The following is a 22936-nucleotide window of genomic DNA, read 5'->3' on the forward strand; positions in this document are numbered from 1 at the left end:
TTCTTACTGTTACATTCAGTGTTAGGCCGGAATTTCATCTTTAGGCTCAAGTGTCTGTCTTGCCATGAACGCCGTTTTCTAGGAAGACTGCAGTGGTTTCACTGGCATTTTCTAGCATTTTACGTTTCTTGTTATTTGTGCAGTGTCTAGCTGGGAAGGAGCTACATGAGGGTTTCAGACTTTCCAGTAAAAGAGATCTGCAGGCTGTGTCTAAGCTGGCAATAAATGTCTCTGTGGCCCTGGACCCTCCAGGATCTGGCACAGCGCTCACGAATAGAATGACCAAGCCCGGAAGGAATGAACAGCTGACGAATAAATGAGCCCTCAGAGGAACACCAGTGTGACGTCAGTGAAGAATTTGATCCCTGGCTCGATCATAAAAGGTCCATGTGTTGTTGTCAAACTATGTGGCCTCAGAGCCAGATGGTTTGGGGGTTCAGATCGCAGGGCTGCTGTTTCCCAGCTGTGTGATCTGTAACTGGATATATGATAGCGCCGTGCCCCGGTCTTACTGGCAGGGAAATGGAGATGTGCGTGTCATCTTTTCCAGGGCTGTGGTGAGAATTGGAGGTAGTGCGTGGACGGTCCTTAGCTAAACGCTGATAGGAGATGTTTAAATAGAAGCCTCACTATTTATTCAGCAACTGCTGATCAATATCTAATCAGTCCGAAAGTCTGAGTCAGGGGCCAGGCTTAGACACGTTCATAGGACCAAACCCCTTTCCTCTGGAAGGTCCTAATTTATCCGAGTAAAGGGGGAAAACAAACAAACAAACAAAAAACACAAAAAACAAAACAAAACAAAACAAAAAAACGAAAAAAAAACTGGTCCTACCCAATGAGCCTTGTCTGGAAACTAGAGACGATTAATAAGGCTTCCCTTTTGTAGGGATTGAAAATGCTTTGCATTGCCATTGTGTGCAGGCTTTACTGTGTACTATTTACACGCATGTTCATCCACCTAATCACCAGCTTTTTGAAAAAGGAACTCAGCCCTTTATTATATGAGATAAAGAGTAACAAGAGAATTTAAAGGGGCTACACCTCCAAGCACCTTTGTGGGCTATGGTTTAGCACGTTAGTCCATTTGCCCTGAAGATCAGAATCTTGCTGCCATGTGATCAGAGTATGAGCCATTCCTCCGATTTTCATAAATAAGTTTGTCTAAGAGGCAGGGAGATTCAGTGCACCCCCCTTCACTCTGGGAGAGAAAGCCAAACCGTTAGAGTGGAATTGGGTGTTAAAATCACCACTGAAGTTCCCAGGTAGATAAGCTGCCAAATACTAGAAAGAGTTGCTGGAGAAAAAAGAATCAAAGGCAATATTGAGCATCAAATACCATGACTTTGGCGCTGAAGCCAGCTCAAGGATACGGGAAGAGGCCAGTGTGGAAAGAAGGTTAGCGAGGATTAAATTGTGTTGTGGGCTTCCCCTTCCCCCCCTTCCCTGTCTTAAGTTTGAACGAGCAGCTTCAGTGGAGCCCCTGGGATAGCCCCGACCCTCAGGAGAGTCACAGGAGACGAAGATTTCCAGATTCTTGATCGTTTTTCCAGAACGGACCTGTCATCCATCTCATTCCCTTTCAGCCCCAAACCTCCACCCAAACGGCCAGGTAGCAGTAGTCCATTAATAAGCAGCAAATACTTGGTGGTGTTTGTTTATTGGTGGATAGTGTTTTAAGTTTTTTATTAATAAGAGGCATCTGAGAAATGGTCAGGTGGATGGAGGTGATTTGAAGCAGGGAGGCTTGTGGTTTCCTTAAAATCAGACCCCGCCAAGTATCCAGGACTCACACGTGGGTCTGGTACCCCCCCACCCCCCAGGGACGCGTCCAATGCCTGGGTCCTCGCCCGCGTCCAGCGGCCGCGCCGTCTTAGCGGAATTTCAGCGGTGTGCTCCTTCCTTCTCCCCGTTACCGCATCTTGACCATTTAAATCTTTTCACTGACAATACATCTGGGTTCTTTTGCCAACAACGGGCTCTTATGTAAGAACAAGACAGCTAAACGAGCTTGGAAGGAAGACAGGACTGATGGGAAAGAGTTCCATGAAGGAGCAAAGCACGGCTCCCCGTTGGCAGTGCACCGAGTCTGGTCACATGTGTCCTGCTTCCTGGGGTTTCCAGCTGCTCCCTCCTGAGTGCTGGGGTATCAAAGCCAGGGGGGTCTCTGGCGGGACTGCTTGCTCTGTTGCCAGGGCAATTCCAGCTCTGTCACCGTTTTCACTCCTATTTTCATTTCTGTGCTCGTGGATTTTGAAGACCTCTCTGCACAGACGCAAGCCCTGGGGAACCACAGAGCCACAGGCACCACAGTCACCACTCGGCAGCTCTTGGGTGGATATGGGTTTTGCACGTTCCCTTTATTTGGTAATTGCAACGAGAGATGTCTAGACGTTTGCCCACAGGAAACAGAGGATTCCGTATAGGAAGCATCAGCTCTGCCCCTGGGCAGCGAGCAGGTTAGGAGGACAGGGCGTGTGAGGTCCCTGCTGCCACATTGGGCAGAACTTGTGGTTTCTTGGTGAGGAAGGGAAAGGGGTACTTGGACAGCTCGGGCTTACGGGGGGCACTGAACCTACAAGAAAAGACGACCTCCACGTACATCTCCAAAAGCTTTCGTCAAACAAACTTGTGAAGTTGAAAGCCTTGTGTATCGGCGTGAACATTTGATTAGTGGTGGGGGGGACATTTATTGTAACTCTGGTTCCCATGGTACTTAGCCACCGAATCGTGAAAGAGGCATCACCTTCATTTTATGTATCTATAAAATGGAGAGTTAAGCTTCCCAAGATTCCTCTCGGTGCTCAAATTCTAGACTGGCTCAGATACAGTGTCTGGTACCTGTTTATCCTCCTATACATGGTCCGGAAAGACAGGAAAAGACGGTCACAGGAAACTCACCTGGCTGCCGTCATTCATGGCTCGCACACAAATGCACCAACACGAGACCCAGGGAAGGTCCAGCCTAGAAATAAAGGACACATTTGAAATCCAGCCCACACCTTCAGCCCTGCTGTTCCAGTCACTGTGGGGCCTTTTTCAGTTACTAAGGAAACAGTTGTTACTAATGGATTGGGAAGCCTGGGCAGAGACGATGGAGGCAGAGAACTCTGCCCAGGAAGCCCATCGCACGGAGTCTGGTACAGACACCAACACGCTTGGCGATTGATTCAGCCCTCAGTGGGAAAGCATTAGAGCACATTTGATGGGGTCGATAAGCAGGGAGACCCAGGAGCCCGTCCGCAGCCCCTCGTGCTTTCTTCTCTGCCACCGATTAGAGTTCACAGAGCCGCACGGCTGGATTGGGGTGCCTTTCACTCCTCTGCTGGGTGTACACACAGTGCAGTTCACCTGCATCTCCAAACTTGTTTAAAACTCTGAAAGTCACTGTCTCTCAACTGAGGCTGGCGCTTCGTCGAGATTCTGAGAACTGTTCCCAGGAACAATACCAAAGGAAGAGATTTCTTGTTGCTGTATCTTTGCTAGACCTTAAGTTGTAGGATGCTTACCTGAAAAGAAACAGGAACAGGCCCGGTGAGCCAAAGAAATTAAGGGGACTTGAGGGGATGCCCGGCAATGCCTGTGAAGGAGGAAGCAGGTACTCAAGAAACTAAATGTGCTTATTGACCATCTTCTGTTTTGGCCTTTTGTCATCACTAACCATTTAAATTAAAAATCTTTCAATTTAACTAGCAATTTATGAAAGTGAATTTTAAATTTCATTTTACTTAGAAATTTTAAATCATATATACTATAAAATAACGTATTAATTCAGATATACTACTCTTGCCAGGCTTATATGTGCTGCTTAAGAAAATACAAGGGGCAAAAGCAACTATTTTTCATGATTAAAAATAAAGAAAACACAGAAAAAATGTAAAGCATATACTGTCACCATGCATCACGACTGTTAACATTTTAGGGCATATCAATCATTAAAACATTTAAATAAAATTGGGGTCATAATAAATCTACTGCAGGGTAGTCAACTTAGGGCAATTTAACACGATTTCATGACTATATCCCCAGGGTGTTGTGTATTCAAAACACATCACGATGTTAATATTCTATGATGTGAATACAGTCAAGTTTATTTACCTAGTAACATGCTGGTGTGCATTTAGGATTTTCTATGTTCGTCTTATGATTGTTAAGATTAATTTGTGGAACTTGAGTTAATTCCAAGATTGTTCCTGAGAACTGTTCCCAGGAACAATACCAAAGGAAGAGATTCCTTGTTGCTGTATCTTTGCTAGACTTTAAGCTGTAGGATGCAACAGTTTGAAGGCTTTTGAAATGTATTTCCAAATTGTCCTTTGGAAATACTTCAGTGAATATGTGTTCTGACCAGTAACAGGCTGTGACGGTGTGTGTTCATAGCTCTTTACGAGCACGCTGCTGCGATTTGAGGAGTGAGGCTCAAGGTGAATTAAGAAGCACGTATTGCTGCATTCATCTGCGCTTTCTAGCACATGAACTTATTTTTTCCTGTATTGCAATTAAAATTTGTTTTGCTTCTCTTTTTAGTTTTCTTTGTGATCATTCAGGCTATTGAGGTAGATTTAATTTTATTCCGTCATTAATATTTTGCTTTATGGTATTTTCTTGGAGCATAGACATTGAATGGCTTCTTCTTCAGAGATGACAAAACATATGAATCTATATCTTACTATTTCTCTAATCATTCATTAAAAAAACAAAAAAACAAAACTAAACAAAAAAAAAGCCATTTGATTCTTTATCCCAAATGGAATAATTTTACACTTGTGGTAAGATTTTTTTTCCCCCTGGAATATTGTTTTTGTCATATCGCCATCAAAATCCATTTCCTGGTGACTTGAAAGATACTTTTATCGTATGCAAATCTTACGTATTGCTGTAGTCTTCCCCTTGCTCTGCCTGCCATGTTTTGTATGAATCTCATAACATTTCATTAGTGTAAGTGTATAACCTCTTCTGCCTATCTGTGAGAGAAAAAAAAACCATTATTATTTTTCACTCTTGATTCAAAACATGTTATTAGCTGTTTTTGCCATGTACTCGTCTAAGTGGAATTAGGTTGCCAAATCTGAAAATCCCCATTGGTGTTTTGATTTCCTTTGCTTTTAGATACAACTACGAAGAGAACGAGTATTGCATGGTGTTGAGCCTTACGTTCTTAGAATTCAACAGCTTTCTTCATTTATTTAAATTTCCCTTGTTATCTCTTCGTAGTCGTGGGGTTTATCATACAACCCTTAGGGTATTTACTATTCCATTCCTAGATATTTTACAGTTGTGTTACTATTGTGAATGGGATTTTTATTATACTTAATAATTTATTTTGCTGGTTTATAGAAAGAAAATTGATTTGGGGATATTTAATTTGTAACCTGTCTGCTCACTCAATTCTTGACTTATATCTCATCGATTTTCTGTTTTCAGTTGATTCCTTTGGTTTGTTTTAGCACATAATCAGTCATCAAATAATGATAATACAATTTCTTTCTTCTAATATTTATGACTCATTTTTTCTTATCTTATTGAATTGTTTGGAACTTGTCAAATAATGATAAATGGCAGTAGTGAGAGTAGGCCATGGTTTTGGCCATAGTTTTAAGAAAGACTGTATCTGTCAAGTGTGATTTTGACCATTGATTTTATATAAGTTTTTGCTATTATTAAGATAATGATAAATACTTGGATGATGTGTGGTGGGCTAAGTACTAATCTAAATTTATATATATATATACACATACACACACACAGTGCCAAAAAATGTATATGCATTTTAAGAAAGGAAAAAAACTATTAAAATTGTAATACTCAGTGTATACTAGTAACAAAAGATAATTACAAGTCACATTTGACTTCTGCAATTACAAGAGGTGCTCAAAGTGGTTCCCATCAGTGTAATTTTAATAGGGTTTTCCTTTCTTAAAATGTATATACATTTTTGGCACCCTCCGTATATATCCAATTGAAGTTATTTATGTTCAGAAATAGGAATATTTAGAAATAATTATATAACGTGACCGAGAAAGTATTTTTCTAAGAGTGACATAGGAATGACTTCATTAGGGAATCTACTAACATAAATGTTAATACATAAAGAGATCAAAAGGCAGAGGAGAAAAATGAAAACCAGGGACTTTTGGATGGATGCATCCATGTGTGATCAAAGTCTTCGTACATGAGCCCACCAGGTGTCTTTCTGAACCTAGGAGAGCAGAATTGCAGGGTGGGTGTCAGCGCAGGCCCTCAGGGCCCAGATGGCTGAGCTCTCAATCCCAGTGCTGCCCCACTTACTAACTGTATGACCTTGTGAGGATGTCATTTGACCTATCACTGTCTCAATTTTCCCATCTGTATAATGGGGATAACAATCATCACCATCAATATAATAATACTATCTATTTCATGGAGCTGCTGAGATAATTCAGTGAATGTGTGTATGTGTGTGTGTGTGTGTGTGTGTACGTGTGTACACACACACATATACCCGGGGTGCCAAAACAATGCATACAAGTGGACATGTTGGTCACTGTTGCTCAAGCAGTAGTTCGCTAGGCACACATAGGTGAGGTTGGCTTGCTGCGTTATGTGCTGTAATGATCAGTTTTTGGTATTAATATTATGCTCATATTTTCCCAATTTTTTACTGAGTTATAATTGACATAAAACATTAGTTTCAGGTATGCAACGGAGTGATTCAATATAGGTATAGATAGTGAAGTGATCGACCCTGTTAGGCTAGTTAGCATCCATCACTGCACAGTTACAAATTGCTTTTCCTTAGGAGAACTTTTAAGATCTCTTAGCAACTGTCGAGTATACAATAGAGTATTAACAACTCTGCTTACCATGCTGTACATTATATCGGTTATTTTAGAACTGGAAATTTATTCCTTTTGCCCCATTTTGCCCACCACTGCCTCTAGCAACCACCAGTCTTTTCGCTGTGTCTGTGTTTGTCTTTTTGGGTTTTTTTTAGATTCCACAGATGAATGAGATCATACAGTATTTGTTTTTCTCTGACTTATTTCCCTTAGAACAGTGCCTTCAAAGCCTATCCATGTTGTAGCAAATGGCAGGATTTCCTTTTTCATGGCTAAGTAATATTTCATTGTATACAGGGGTGCCAAAAAATGTACACATATGACTTGTATGCATTATTTTTTTATTGGTCTATATTGAGTGTTACAATTTTAATACAGCTTTGTCCATTCTTAAAAGGTGCATACATTTTTTTTTGGCACTATGTGTGTGTGTGTGTATCATATTATCAGTTCATCTGCTAATGGATACTTAGGTGGTTTCCGCGTCTTGGCAATTGTAAATAACAGGGTTATACTGATATTTTAAAAGTAACTATGAAACTTGTTTTTATGTGTGGTTTGCATTCAATGCTTCCTCTTCTCTGGGTTTATCTTTCTGAAACCCTTACATATAAACAATGTTTTTGAGGCACAATATTTTCTCCTCAATTCAGCACGTTCCTCCATTGTCTTTGGTGTTGACTAGAGTGAGCAAATTTTGGCCATTAATTATAGGGATCTTAATACTTTTTTGTTTCATTTCTTTAATTATACCTTATATATTAGGTGAGGCTGTTTGATCTGCAGAGTCAGATATTTTTTTAAAATACACAGAAGATTTCCCTCCCTTCTCCTTATCTTTTCTCTCTTTTTCCTCCTCCTTGATTTCTGTTATGATTACTGCGCCATCTGAGTCTGCAATTCCAAATGGGAGTAGATCCCTTTTCCTTAATCTAGTCTAAAATTCTTGTTTATATGTTTAACTTACTATTTTAATATATTTTTTCCTTGAGATATTGAAAATTTTATGAAGTTGTCTTTTACATAATGTATTTTATGTTCTGCACGGAACAGTTTAACTCTCTCTATTGGCTTTTAATTTAGAAATTGTATTTTGCATCCCAATAATCTAGTTTCTTTTGAGCTCTTATTCCCACTTTATGCCTTTTGCTACACTTTCACCAATGCAATATACTCTCGATTCTTTCTGAGAATATAAACAAAAAATTGCCCAGATTGTTCTCTTTTGTGGCAGTAAATCTATTTCATAAAAATACATTTGTCTTCTGTCTTCATAGTGCCACCCTTTTAACTAATATTTCTGCATAGGTATAAGATCTTCCCTTCGTGTATGTTTACAGAGGGTGTTCAACGATGCCCAGTTTTATAAGCAGTGATAGACTTTGCCAGAAGTAGTTGTAGGTTTTTGAGGCAGATACTAATCCCTGTTTGCTTATAACTTGTGTTTGGGCATAAAGGCAGAGGTATGTGCAACGCTTAAGGACTGATTGAAAACCACACAAAGCCAGGACCTGCAAAAAGGACGCTGCCAGTCAATGAACTTGTAAAACCACAGTCTGCAAAGGGTGAAAGTAGAAATGATTGACTGTCTTGGCTATGGCTTTGGGTGGAGCAGAAAAAAAAAAAAAGCCTTCATTTATAATTTCTCAACACAAACCCTCCATCAAGCAGGTTTAGGGTCACAATTCAAAGATGTGCAAAGGCTGCAAGCAAAGCTTTAGCATATAGTGGTCTCTGATCGTAGCCCCCAAGTACGTATGGGAGGAAAACACAAGTTCTTTCTGGAAGAAACAACATTAAAACCAATCCACAGAGGCTTTCCTCCAGTTCAAAAAAATACGAATTTAGAATTTTTTGTTTTTTAAAAATCATGAAATATTTAAGGAAGCCTTCCTTATTGACATTAAAGATAAAAATCAAACTCATAAATGACTCCCATAAAGACCATATGTGCAGGACTAATCAGGTTACGGAATATAAAATAACTCTGTTTATAGTTTTTCAGAGTTTTGGAGGTGAATGAGTTAAAAAGCAGATTCAATAAAGCTGCAGAGAGAATTATTAAAGTGGAGCACTGATACAAAAAAAATTCAGAGTGACAGTGATAGAAAAACTATGAAAGTAAAGAAAGATGGAGGACAGAGTGAAAATGATTTAATAGCAGTATTAGGCTTATCTTTGATTTCCTTGACGAGGAGTGGGGGATAGGCAGTATTCAAAGAGATACTGGGTGGCATTTTTGTAAAGCGATGAAAGATGCTAATATTTAGTGTCAATAAATTATACATAAAATCAATAAAAATCTAAATGCATTTTAGAACATGAAAGATAGATGTTTCAAACTGCTAAAGGGAATTCTACTAATATATTGGCATACTCTATTGATTTTTTTATTATTACTTTTTAAAAATTTATTGGGGTGACAATTGTTAGTGAAATTACATAGATTTCAGGTATACAATTCTGTATTACATCATCTATAAATCCCATTGTGTGTTCACCACCCAGAGTCAGTTCTCCTTCCATCACCACATATTTGATCCCCCTTACCCTCATCTACCACCCCCCACCCCCCTTACCCTCTGGTAACCACTAAACTATTGTCTGTGTCTGTGAGTTTCTGTTTCTCATTTGTTTGCCTTGTTCTTTTGTTGTTTTTGATTTATATACCACATATCAGTGAAATCACATGGTTCTCTGCTTTTTCTGTCTGACTTATTTCGCTCAGCATTACACTCTCAAGATCCATCCATGTTGTCACAAATGTTCCTATTTCATCGTTTCTTACCACCGAATAGTATTCCATTGTGTATATATACCACAACTTCTTTATCCATTCATCTATCAAAGGACATTTTAGTTGTTTCCATGTCCTGGCCACCGTAAATAAAGCTGTAATGAACATTGGAGCACACATGTCTTTATGGATGTTTTCAGACTTTTTGGGAAGTGGTAATTTTTTTAAAGATTTTGGTGTATGGATGTTCTCTTGATAAGATCATAGAGTCTCCTCTCCAAATTTTTGTATTTTATTGGCAAATCATAAGAACATTGTTTAAAACTGTGTTTTGGGGTTTGGGGGTTGCCGCCTCTGCTTTCGTTCCAAATCTTCACCAGAAATTAGATCAATACATGCTTATCATTAAATTATAAGCATTTTCCATATTGGTAAATTGCTGTTATCATTATCATTTTAATGGCTTCATTATATCCCATCAAATTTATTTCATTGTAATTTTCTTAGTCATTTTTCTTTATTAGATATTTAGTTTATTTCTCACAAGTTTTGATTATTACATATAATCTTGACATAATATACATTTTGTGCACATGGCATAAAATGTGTTTTGAATAGTCCTTAGGAAAAGTTCTTAGAAGTGATATTATGTCAAATGTCATTGTATTTTGATATGTGCCAGCTTTTATCAAAAGTCACACTAAGTATTTTAAATCTGAATATAGGTCTACCAATTTGCTGGGTGTAAGAGACATTTTTGTTTACATGACAGAATATTTTCCCATGTTTGTTTATTAATTGCTTTTCCTCATAAATCATCAGTGTATATGCTTTTAACACTTATTTTTTGTGAACTCTGGATCTGTCTTACCAATAAGTAATTTTCACTAATAACATAAATATTCTTCCCCTATTATTGATATCAAAAACTATGTGATGATGAGGGTGGTAGCCAATTTTAGATTCAAATGTACATTTCAGTTCAACTTATTTTGGGGTGAGTTATCAAGAAAAAAAATCACATAAAGAATTGTGCCAGTGAGTTTGCTTACCAATATGGTACATAGATAGGGGTTGATACTTTCTAGCAGTCTTGGTATCTGAGTATTGTGTGACAGACATGGCTTGTTGGATCACCCAACACTCATTTCTAACACCCTTCTCTCCTACCTGTCTCTTTAAAGAGTTTGAACAAGCTAAACAAAATACCCAGTTTCCAGACCATTGTAAAGCTAGAGTTGGCTCGATCATGCAGTTCTAGGCAATAAAATCTAAGGAGGGTCATATGCCTTCTTCTCCCATTTTCTCTTTCTTCTCCCTTGAATTACGATATTCCAGCCCCCTTGCATTCATGATGAGAAAACCCAGAGAATGGCTGGTAGAGGTTCTGATTTTGTGAAGACATTAAAATAATGCCATGAACTTCCTACTCCCCAAAACTCGGTGTGAAAAATAAAACCCCTTTTTGTTTAAGCAACTATAGTCAGGATTTCTATTACTGACTATGGGAAAAAATTCCTACTGAATACATCAAAGCTGAGGAGGGCGGGTTGGATTTCTATTAAGAGTCACTTTTAAACTCATGTAAAGTCAGCTCTATTTATAAACGTGCTATTATGTGTCCATGATAACCAAGTGGAGATCAGAATTTGTAAATTTTATCTGTTTCCCTGCTCATAATCAGAGATGTGAATACATCCCCTGGCGCAAAAATTTAAATTTTTAAAAACGTTCATGACATTTGACAATGGATATATAATTTAAAGGCACTCATATATTCACTACCCAGGAAAGTCAAGTTCAACTCGACAAGTACATTATGCCTCCAAGAGGCAATAGTCCATGCCTTTCCATAGCCACCCATTTATTGCCACGACTTACCCATGTGTCATGTGTTGAGGATATGCTGTATGGCAGTCTGCGTGCTCCATGCCAGGGAGAAAGAAATGGATACTCCTCAGTCCTTGCCTTTGAGGATTTCACTTTCAGGCTGGGTATCGGAGGTGAGAGGAGGCCATTCAGATAAACAAATATTTTTGATACTGTGAGCGAGTAAAGAGAATAGAGTAGTGAACAGTAGAGGGCAGAATGGAGTAAGTGACTGGTCTGGGACCCCACAGCCAATAAGGTCTTCTGGACTAGTCTTTTTATGACACCAGCTGTTGCCTAAAATCAGTGGACTGATATCTGGGAGAGGGAGATACTTTTGCTTTGTAAAAATGCTATCATTTTGGCTGTCCTTGCATGGAAGTTGACTGGTGGGAAGGAATTGCCCTGACCTGTCAATATGGTGTGTGCTGTAAGATTTACACCCTAAGGACTTGTCCTGCACATGCCGGGGTGCTGCCTGCCCGAAGGGGCTGGAGTCATACTCATAGTTCCCTTGTCTATTCACCTTTGCCATCAGTGAGGTGGCTGGCTGAGGAGGAGGGTGTGACTGTAAGCTCATTTCTCCCAACAAAGCCACCAGGACAACAGGGTGGAGGGAAAGAATCAGACCTTAGAGCTTTAGCACATGGGAAGAGACTTGGAGGTTTTTGTCTCTTTACAAAGGGATCTTTTCTATGGACTTAAGAAAAATAACTTGTTAAACATCTGTCTTTCCCCTCCCACTGCTGCTGTTTATAGAGGAACAGATTTCCATTCGCTCGAAAGTAATGTCTCCTTTCTTTAGGAAAACAGGTGTCCAAACATGCAGCAGACCAAATTTTCAAACAGCTGAAGGAAACTTGAGAATTTTCCACTTGCCCTTTATTCTTTCACCTAGAAATTATTTGGTTAGGCTTACGATTTCCCAGTTTGGAACATTGTTTTTTTTCCCTGCGACTATTATGACCACCATCTTTTAAGATTTTTACTGTCCCATCGCTATTCTCTGTATCACTTTTATTTAGAGGTGAAGCTCCATTTAAAAAAAATATATATATATTCAATTGACTCTTTTTTATTTAATTAAAATGTATTTTATAAACACAAAGACCTCAGGACCACTTTGAATTTTGTCCTATTAAACATCTTTACGAGGAAGAAGGGAAGAGAAATTAAGCTAATACTGATCGGTATTGTGAGGACTTTGAAATACTCCTTCTAATTACATGCCCAAGTGTGTGGAGGGAAGAATTACCATCCCATTGTACAGATGAGAAAATCAAGGCTAATGGAGTTCACTAAGTCCAAGATTACGCTGATGGAAAGCAGTGAAATCAGGATTCAAACCTAATTTCAGAGCCGCGCACATCCTACCTCACTGTGTGATAGAGTCCCTCTTAAACCATGTATAGCCCTGTGTATAGTCCCTTTTAATCCATGTAACTTTCTGTTGAGTAGTCAAGTCAGAATTCACTTACTAGTGTCTGTTAGTAGCTGCCAGGCCCTGGATGAAATATCTGTTCTATGGGTCTAAATGTTCTCTATGGAATGGAGAAAAGAATGATACCTACCTCATGGTGCGAAATAAATAGCTTTGTGTTTTAGGTTTCAGTATTTATATGTGAAGGATTCACCCTCATCCTTCTCCACTGGGTGATACATTTCTGGGAGAGAAAGGGGATTTCTTAGGTTGTTTACACACTTTTGTTTCAGCAGTGAAACCCTTTAAAAATATAGGTAGAAGCGCTGCTGCTTTGACTGCAATGGGTGAGGTGATGTCTAGATCTCACCCAGGTCATGGTCTCAGGTACTTCTGGGAAACCCTGGGTGTCGGCGTAATGCAGACTGACAACCACTCATCCACAGAGCACACAACAAAGCACATCGAACGGTGACCGAGAAATACCATGAATCCTCAGTATCTGTGATAGGCATGGGTCCGGGGGTCCCTGTCCCCATTCCGAAATGGTCTCCACTCAGTAGAGTCACTGTGGACCATTTTGTTTATGCTGCAGGGTCTGCAGTTCGGCACCCGTGAACTGGAGGAGATGGGCGCCATGTTCTGCCTGGGCCTCCTCATCTTGGAGCTCAAGTCCGTCACCTGCAGCCGTCAGCTCCTGAGCCGTGCGGTGGCGTTGCTGAATGCTGAGGAGGAAACCCTGGACCTCCAACTGCAGAGGTAGGGTGCTCCCAAGGGAGGGAGGGGGTGTCCCTTTTTGTTGCGTGGGAGAACGAACAGCACAGAAGTGGAAATCCAGTAGATGCAGGGCTCTTGGACAAAGAAGAAGTATGGAGGAGCCACCAAACGAAGGTAAGAGCAGGCATCAGACACTGTCACTTCCTGCTGAAGACATGGAGCACGTGGGTACATGTACACAGAAGTGCAAATACGAAGCTACATGTATTTGTAAATGTGTATTAGTGCATTTTGCTTATGGTAACGAAGATGCAGCTTGGTGACTCACGTGCCCAGGTATCACTATCTACATGTGCTTGTACTTGCCGGTGTGTGTCTATAGCTGTACACACACCACTTTGGAGCCATTACTTAATTACTTAACAAAAGGAAAAGGCAGTCTCACTGCCCATAGCGAGGCACGTGGGGTCCAGAAATGTTTTAATCCTTCTGTCCTTAGATTGCAACATCCCTTCTCAGGAACCACCTAAAATCGGAGTCCACATTGCCCTGGAGAACCTGACTTAGCCACTGCAGGGAAAGCTGGGGCGCTGAGAATGATGAGGCTCGTAATGGGTCAAAGGGGGGGGAGAACCATTATCCACATGAGCCCTTCCGGTGCCCTTCAGTGTGGGCAGATATGTTAGACTTGACCAGAGCAGATTCAGGGGGCAGGAAGGGATGAGATAACGGCCGCGTGAGATCCGGGAAAGCCAGAGTAGTCCAGGCTTAGACGCTGCATTTTGAGGGAATGGCTATTGGGGGAAGAAGTGCCGACTGGTACATAAGGGGGGAAAAAAATCTCATCTCGTGCATCATGTCCAAAGCCGTTAATACTGAGGTCATCCTATTTCTAGCTCATTTTCATGAATTGTCATCCTGCCACTGTGAGGCTGCTATTCCAGTGTGATCTCCCACCAAATGGCCACTCCAGGCTAGAAGGATCTAGTGGCATAAATTAATACTTCTTTGGAAGGCCCTGGTTTCTGTGAGAATTACCTAAGCACCATCAATAACTCCCTCATCACCCTGTGCTGTAGATCGCAGACGGTGGAAACTTAAGTACTTGCGGGCCTCCTTGCTCTCTCGAGTTGCTGCTGCCAGTTTCTTTTGTTGTGACATCGCACCACTTCCTTCTGCCCCCCAGGGCCCGAACGCTGGCGTATTAGGCACCCTTGTGATGTGTCAGCCTCTCCTCTGAGGCGAGCGCTCCCACCTGCCAGGGTAGATACTTCACCTTGTCTTTTCATCTTTGTCTTTGCGAAGCTGTCTTGGGTGCAGGCATGCCCGAATTTTCTTCCTCTCTTTCCTTCCCCCCCACCCCCCACTTCGGCTACTCATTGAGGGAAGATTGAGGAGCCCTGCATTGCTTGCTCTCCCCGAATTGATTATGCCCGTCTGTTTGATCCAGTGCAGTGAGGATTAGTTGCCTGTAAACTGGAACAAGAGGAATCTATCAAAGAAGTGCCTTTTCTAATTCAAGTCTAAAGAATTTGGTGTCAGGCTCCAAGTACAATGTCTGCTGTATGTGGGTTATCATAACATGAGGTCTTCCCTGCCCGGTATGCCATCCCGCTCAACCGACTAGTAATTTTTCAGTTGAAGCTTGACGTCCTCCATGTTCTTTCTTAGGCTGGTGCAGCTTAAGGGCAGAATACCTCCTCTAGAGGATGTGGTTAAAATGTGTGTTTGCGTAGACGGGAATTACATTTGAGAGGCGTGGAGTTCGCTGGAGCGGGAGGAATCTATTTCACCCAAACATTTGTGTCATTACATCCTTGTCTATTCATTGAGGCAGTTGATCAAAACAGATTGTGGTTCCTGCTCACAGCACCTGTCAACTACATGGCTGAGAGGAAAATCACCTGAAAATGTCTTGATCCAGGAAATATTTCAGCCGCTAAGTGTATATTCATTAAAGGGTGATGGGGGGACCTTTGTAAAATGAAATCTATTGGTTTGAAAGCAGCAATGGGCTGTGTGCTTACCCTCTGATTAGTTTCTGAAGAATAAAGCTACATCATGAGTTATAGAATTTCTTCTTCGTATAGCTTTTGGCTGTTTGTATGTCTTCTTGGCAGGAGTGTCTGTTCAGGTCCTTGGCCCATTTTTTAATTGGATTGTTTGTCTTTTTGTTTTTGAACTGTGTGAGTTCCCCAGGTCTGTAAGTTTAGTACCTATGCTTTCTTCTATGCAATTTATTGTTTCAGGTCGTATGTTTAGGTCTTTGATCCATTTTGAGTTAATTTTGGTACACGGTGACAGATAGCAGTGATATTCTTTTGCATGTGGCTTTCCAATTTTCCCAGCACCATTTATTGAAGAGGTTGTCTTTTCTCCATTGTGTGTTTTTGGCTTCTTTGTCAAAAATTACCTGTCTATTTATGTGGGTTTATTTCTGGGTTTTCAATTCTATTCCATTGGTCTATGTGTCTGTTTTTCTGTCAATACCATGCTGTTTTGATTATTGCCGTCCTGTAGTACAAGCTGAAGTCAGGGAGTGTGATATGAAAAAAATGCTCCACTTCACTAGCTCTTAGGGAAATGCAAATCAAAACCACAATGAGATACCACCTCACACCTGTTAGAATGGGTATCATCAAAAAGACAAATAAGTGTTGGAGAAACTGTGGAGAAAAAGGAAACTTTATACACTGTTGGTGGGAATGTAAATTGGTACAGCCACTTTGGAAAACAGTATGGAGATTCTTCAGAAACTTAAAAATAGAATTACCATATGACCCAGCAATCCCTCTCCTGGGTGTCTACCCAGAAAATCTGAATACATTTATCTGTAATATATGTTCTCCGATGTTCATTGCAGCATTATTTATGGTGGCCAAGACATGGAAACAACCAAAGTGTCCTTCAGTAGATGATTGGATAAAGAAGGTGTGGTATATATACATGATGGAATACTACTCTATCATAAGAAAAGATGAAATACTGCCATTTGCGACAACATGGATGGGTCTTGAGATTATTAGGTTGGTGCAAAAGTAATTGCAATGTTTGCAATTATTTTTAACCTTTTCAACTGCAGTTACTTTTGCACCAACCTAATATTAGGCTGAGTGAAATAAGTCAGGCAGAAAAAGTCAAGAACCATGTGACTTCATTCATACGTGAGATATAAAACTAAAAGCACAAAGGAACAAGACAAATAAAAACTCAGTAACAGTTTAGTGGTTACCAGAGGGTAAGAAGGGGGCGGGGAGGTAGAAGAGGGTAAAAGGGATCAAATATATGGTGATGGAAGGAGAACTGACTCTGGGTGGTGAGCACACAATGTGATACACAGATGATGTAACACAGAATTGTACACTTGAAACCTAATTTTACTAACCATTGTCACCCCCAATAAATTTAATTACAAAATACAATTTAAAAAAAAAAAAAAGTGGCTTGTGCAATGAGGCAAAAAGACCTGTCTGCAGATCCATTAAGGCGTCTTTTGATCTTCTTTCCTCTTTTTTTCTCCTTCCTCTCAGTCTTATCTCTGGGAATAATTGTGTATGCACTGCAGGAAGTCTAAGCTGCTGCTTCAGGAGGCTCCGTTTATCCATTGTGACAGGTCTTTTGCAAAGTCATTGGACAGTTTTGCCGAGTCAGGCACTGCTAGTCCCTTCATTGCCTCTTGCTCTTCTCAGCTCAACTCCCCTCTCTCCATCTGTCGCTTCCTTAAGAGCAAGAGAAAGCTCAGAGTTTCCATTTGTGACTTTGCAGTAGCTCCGCATCTTGCTTATTGTCCCAGATAAGTCTCACTCCCCTAACTGGGGCCCCCCTTAAGCATCAAGATAAGTTCATTGAGTCCTCCGTTTAGTTTGATACGGCAGCACTAAAAAAAAAATCATTCTTCCATAGGTTTTAGAAAACATAATTTTCAATAATTAAAAAGATGACTTTCTTTTAAAAATGGTTTTGTCTTTCTGGATGGTTCACTGTCTTGAACCACCCATGATCCCACTCCCTATTGAGAACCATTGTTAAAATTTTGGTGAAATTAGACTATTTTTTTCACCTATTAATAAACAGATAATGTAATCCCCTTAACCACACTTACAGGAGGTCTTTGTAAATACTTGGTAAATACTGTGTTGTTGTTATTTTTTCTTAATAGACGTTATTTTTTAGAGCAGTTTTAGGTGCACAGTAAAATTGAGAGAAAGGTACAGAGAATTCCCATATGCACCCAATTCCATTTGTAGTAGTTAAGGGCAAATTTGAATATTTTTGGTAAAATTATATGCTTATTTTCTACAATAAGTGAATAAAAATAATGCAAAGCCAATGGTAGTGTGAAAAGGAAAGTATAATAAAGTCATACAGCTTTCTGTAAATTGGTTTACTTTCCTCTGGAGAGGAATTTGGCAACTTGCAACAAGGTCCATAAAAACCTCCCATTTCATCCGGTTTCCAGCTTGAATACCCCTCAAAAAAATAAACTTAGCAGAACACAATATTTAATATGTAAATATTTATAGCAATGAGACATATATGTCCAAATAAATTTAAACACCCCCAAATTGCTCACAGTAATAAAATGAAAGAACATTGTTGATTGATTTTCTAAAATACTATGAAATGATGAAAAAAAAGAGCATTTCAGTGTATGTATAAGATAATAATAATAGAAACATTCATTAGAACCTCACCATGAACCAGATGCTGTGCTAAGTATTTTGTAAGCATTTCCTCACTTAATCATATAAATAATTCTGTGCAATAGATGCTATTATTAGCATTCCCTTTTACAAACAAGGAAATTAAGTTTTATGGAGGTTAAAAGGTTTGCCAAATGTCATGAATCTTGTAAGAGGTGGCTTGCTTTTGAATCTAATTCTGTCTCTCTCCAGTTCTCAAGTTCTTCTCTGGTATTTAGCCTTTTAAATAACAAATGAAAAAAAAAAAAGAAAGAAAAAGCAGGATAATTAACGGTATACACAAACTGATTGTGATTTCAACAACACAGAGACACACTGACAGAGGTGGGGGCCATTAAATGTATAATCGAAAACAAACTTTATTAGTTTTTCTGTACAGTTCCTAAAAGGATATGTTGGGTGACTAGATGCCTGAGTGTGTTTGTGTGTAAGTTTTAAAATCGGAACGGTTTGGGCTCACTTGGGCCCAGCATTAATCCCTGATTGGTGTAATACTATTCAGGGAAAGCTAAATGTGTAGCGTCCTGGGTGGTAGCTATGTCACCATAGGTTGAACGCATGGAGAGAAGAATTCAGAAGAGAAAGACAAAAGGCACTGCAAGCAGAGAGAGGAGTGAAGGTGTGTTTTCTTCATACTGCATTTGCTACTTGCAAAATGTTACCACCTAATAATAACCTTGAAAGTGAACCTATAAGAATTCCTATTTCACAAGTGATTTCCAAGGTGTCGTTAAGTGACTTACCCATTGCCAGTCAGCACTGGGGATCTCTTTCGTCTCTGCCTCAGGCTCAATCAAATGAATGGCTGGTCTCCTGCCTATGAATCTGGAAATACCTGCAAATAGCGTAGGCGACCAGCCCCTGGAAAAGGATTTCAATCAGGGAATTCATTCTTCTATTCTTTGTATCCACTGCAGGCCTTCTCCATTGTTATTCTAAAAATGGAAGGCAGGTGAAAACCGTGGAAGTTTTCCCAAACAAGAGAGCCTGTTTTATTTAAGAAGGCTTCACATGCCCCTGGGTGGGCGATCTAACTTAATTAATAGCTTTCATTAATTTTTAGAGTACTGCTTTTTTCTTTTTATTCTTCATGTTGCGTTTATTAAGTAACCCCATAACCCTCTGTGGGCCCTTATGATTAGGGTTCAAAACCACATCCCCTGTAAAAATTAATTGACCGCATGTGGTAGAGAAAAACCAAACTATGGCTACAACAAAGATGAAGGAAGAAGAAGGACGGAAGGGAAGTCTTTACAAGAAAAGAAATCAAGGTGATGGTTTTCAAATGAGCAGATCCTCATAAGGATAAAAAGAATTACAGCTAATTTACATGTTTGGGTTGTTAGCTCTTGAACTTTGATGACTCAGACGTAGAAGGAAGTTTCTTAGACTCCCTGGGCTCCCATGGAATCACTTGTGAAATAGGAATTCTTTTTAATTTCTGCGAACATCTCCGTGTCTTGCCTGATTCTTTGTTCAGCTGTCCAATTCTCCCTTTTTAGAAAGGAACACAGTAAAGTAGCCCAGACACATCCACTGCACCCAAGATGAAATAGTCTCTTAAGGTTTTTGCTGTCCCACAAATTTCCATGAAGCTTTCACCTCAGTACTCGGCGCAGTTTTGATTAAGGGCATGTGGCTTCGATTCAAGGCAGCTCAGTTCTGATTCCAAATATTCCTGTTGACAACTGGCTCTGAGCCTCTGGGGAGGTGGTTTAACTTGTTTACTCTGATTTCCTAGCTTTCCAATTAAAGATCTCTTGATTTCTCTCGGCTCTAATATACCGGGGATGCCCCAAAAATGTACGCATTGTAAGAGATGTTATCTACGTATTGCTTTTCGAAGTTGAATTTCGGTAGCAATATGTAGTATGATGTTCGCTCAAAAGATGGCATGAATCAAATGAATGCTAGCGTCATTCATTGCATTACAACTTTAATACAATTTTTTCCTTTCTTAAAAGGTGTATACATTTTTGGGGCACCCCCTGTATGTATTCTCAAGGCTATAGCCACTGGCATCTTCCCATTGCAACATGAGCAGTAAGGTTGCAACCCTGAATTCAAGACATACAAGGCAAGACAGTTGAATTATGCTAAGTGGTGCAACGCTCATATTTGATTAAGTGAAAATTAAAGTTCTTCTCGATGCCTGCTGAGTAGATAATAAAGGGACAGAAGCTTAACTGTACATAGGTAACAAAGAAGTTAAATGTTGAGAAGAGGAGAGAGGAACTAATGAGATGTGTTCAGAAGTAGATGTCACCAACTGGGGGGGAAATCGCATGCAGGGCAGGATGTCCAACCAACCACCCAATGTCCAAAGTAGAATCTGGTACAACATGACCCTTGAAGACGGGATGTAAATATTATGAACAGGAGCACAATATGTACTGTTTCTGTTCCTAGAGATAGATGCTTTCATTCCTTTCCATGAGTTTGTCCAACCCAGAACTCAAGTAAATGGGGTAGCTTTTCAGTCACGTGATAGCCTCACAGACTTCCTGATTCTGTTACTGGGGAGAGATGAGTCTATTGGAAAATGGAGATGGCCTAGCATCAGCCAGTGGTGTGTCAATACAATGGGAATGGAAACTGTATTAGATACGGTGTGATACCTGTATCACGCTGATTTCCTACAGATGACAGACTATATTAGATATTTTCATGATAACTTGGTATGTGTCATTTTGTCATGTGGCTTTGAAACGGAAGCCGACTGGCTCCCTGTACTTGGCCAGTGTGTGACAAAATAAACACGAGAGATGCAACAGTGATGGTAGCACACCATGTGCCTGGAAGTGTGCCAAGGATTTGATACGTTATCTTAAATCGAGCCCTAGAAAGGTATTATCACTGTTGTTATTATTATTATTGATTGTTATAGATGAGGCAGTGGAGATTTCGGATGCTGAAGGTTTGATACCAGCCTAGCCACTGCTGTATGGCTGATTCATGATTCAAACATAAGTCATTGAATCCAAATTGACTGGGTTTTTTTCCCCTGAAATGTATTGTAAATTACTCATACACGTATAATATATGGCGCAGGGGTGCCAAAAATGTATACACATGACTTGTATTCATCATTTGTTATCAGTATATATTGAGTATTACAATTTTCATACAGTGTTTTTTTCCTTTCTTAAAACATGTATGCGTTGTTTTGGCCCCCTCTGTATATGCGAGTGTATCCATAAAGCAGTTTACAGTACAGAGGGGATACTTAGGCTAGGAAATGTGATCTATATAAGTCAGTGTTCTTAACCCAAAAGATGGCTCCTCTAGTTCAGTGGAAAGGTCATCACATCTTCCGTGGTAGGGAGACACCCTGCAAAGAAGTCCCCACATTCTAAACCTTTCATGCACTCACTGTTCGAGGCCATGAAATAAAACTAGCTAAGCGATTAGGTTGGTACAAAAGTAACCGCGGTTTAAAAGGTTAAAAATAATTATAAAAACTGCAATTACTTTTTTTGCACCAACTTAATATCTTTGTCATTCTTGTTGTTCATATGACTTGGGGACACCCAAACCTGTCCTCATTCTAAACAAAGTTTACGCAGGTATCTTGAAGGTCTACCCAATATCAGTTATTTAAGGTTTGCCTTAGGAAGGATCGATTTAACTTGTGGAACGGGGGGTGTGTGAAAATTGAAGGGACGCTGTCTCCTGTCAGTGAGGTCCCGGGGACACGGAGGTGATTTGCCTTCCAGTCTCGGCTGGAGGTTACCCACTCAGGCAGTAGTGTAGTGGGAAGGTAGACACCAGAGAATTGGGTGTGCTCATCGGAAAGTGGATTTCATGTCACCACGGAGGGTAACTGTGGGGCCATGTGTGCAAACTGCAATGGGGCAAATAGTATCTTACTGTTCGAAACTGAGCAAGAGACATAGTCTTTCATCTGTAGGAACTCAGAGTGATACAGGTATCAGGAAAGTAGAGGCTGGATTGTCAAGAGAGGTTTATTAAGTACTTAGGAAATGAACTGGGCCTGACTGGAAGCTACCAAAGATTCTCTATGAAAGAAAATGCTCAAATCTGATTTTATTATAGTTTTATTGAGGTATAATTGATGTACATATGTAGTTGGATGAGTTTGAGCATAGATACATACTCATGAAACCATCACCACGGTCAAAATTTTAATTGTTTCCATGTCTTGGCCACCGTAAACAAAGCTGCAGTGAACATTGGAGCACACATGTCTTTATGTATAAATGTTTTCAGATTTTTTGGGTAGATACCCAGGAGAGGGATTGCTGGGTCATATGGTAATTCTATTCGTAATTTTTTGAGGAACCTACACACTTCCTTCCATAAATGTCCTTCAATAGATGAATGGATAAAGAAGTTGTGGTACATATACACAACGGAATACTATTCGGCAGTAAGAAAAGATGATATAGGAACATTTGTGACAACATGGATGGATCGTGAGAGTGTAATGCTGAGTGAAATAAGTCAGACAGAAAAAGCAGAGAACCATGTGATTTCACTGATATGTGGTATATAAACCAAACACAACAAAAGAACAAGAAAAACAAATGAGAAACAGAAACTCATAGACACAGACAATAGTTTAGTGGTTACCAGAGGGTAAGGGGGTGGGGGGTGGGAGATGAGGGTAAGGGAGATCGAATATATGGTGATGGAAGGAGAACTGACTCTG

General features: G+C 40.0%; 1 protein-coding gene across 1 annotated transcript in view; it reads left to right on the forward strand.

The window, feature by feature from the left end:
- Window positions 1–22936, forward strand: part of AGBL1 (AGBL carboxypeptidase 1) — a 583728-nt gene that overhangs the window by 402808 nt on the left and 157984 nt on the right. Inside the window, exon 22 of the mRNA XM_019726713.2 lies at window positions 13440–13603. Within this exon, the coding sequence (XP_019582272.2) occupies window positions 13440–13603 (164 nt within the window). The remainder of the gene's footprint in view (window positions 1–13439; window positions 13604–22936) is intronic.

Source organism: Rhinolophus sinicus, linkage group LG13 (genome assembly GCF_036562045.2).
Source record: "Rhinolophus sinicus isolate RSC01 linkage group LG13, ASM3656204v1, whole genome shotgun sequence".
NCBI classification, from domain to species: domain Eukaryota; kingdom Metazoa; phylum Chordata; class Mammalia; order Chiroptera; family Rhinolophidae; genus Rhinolophus; species Rhinolophus sinicus.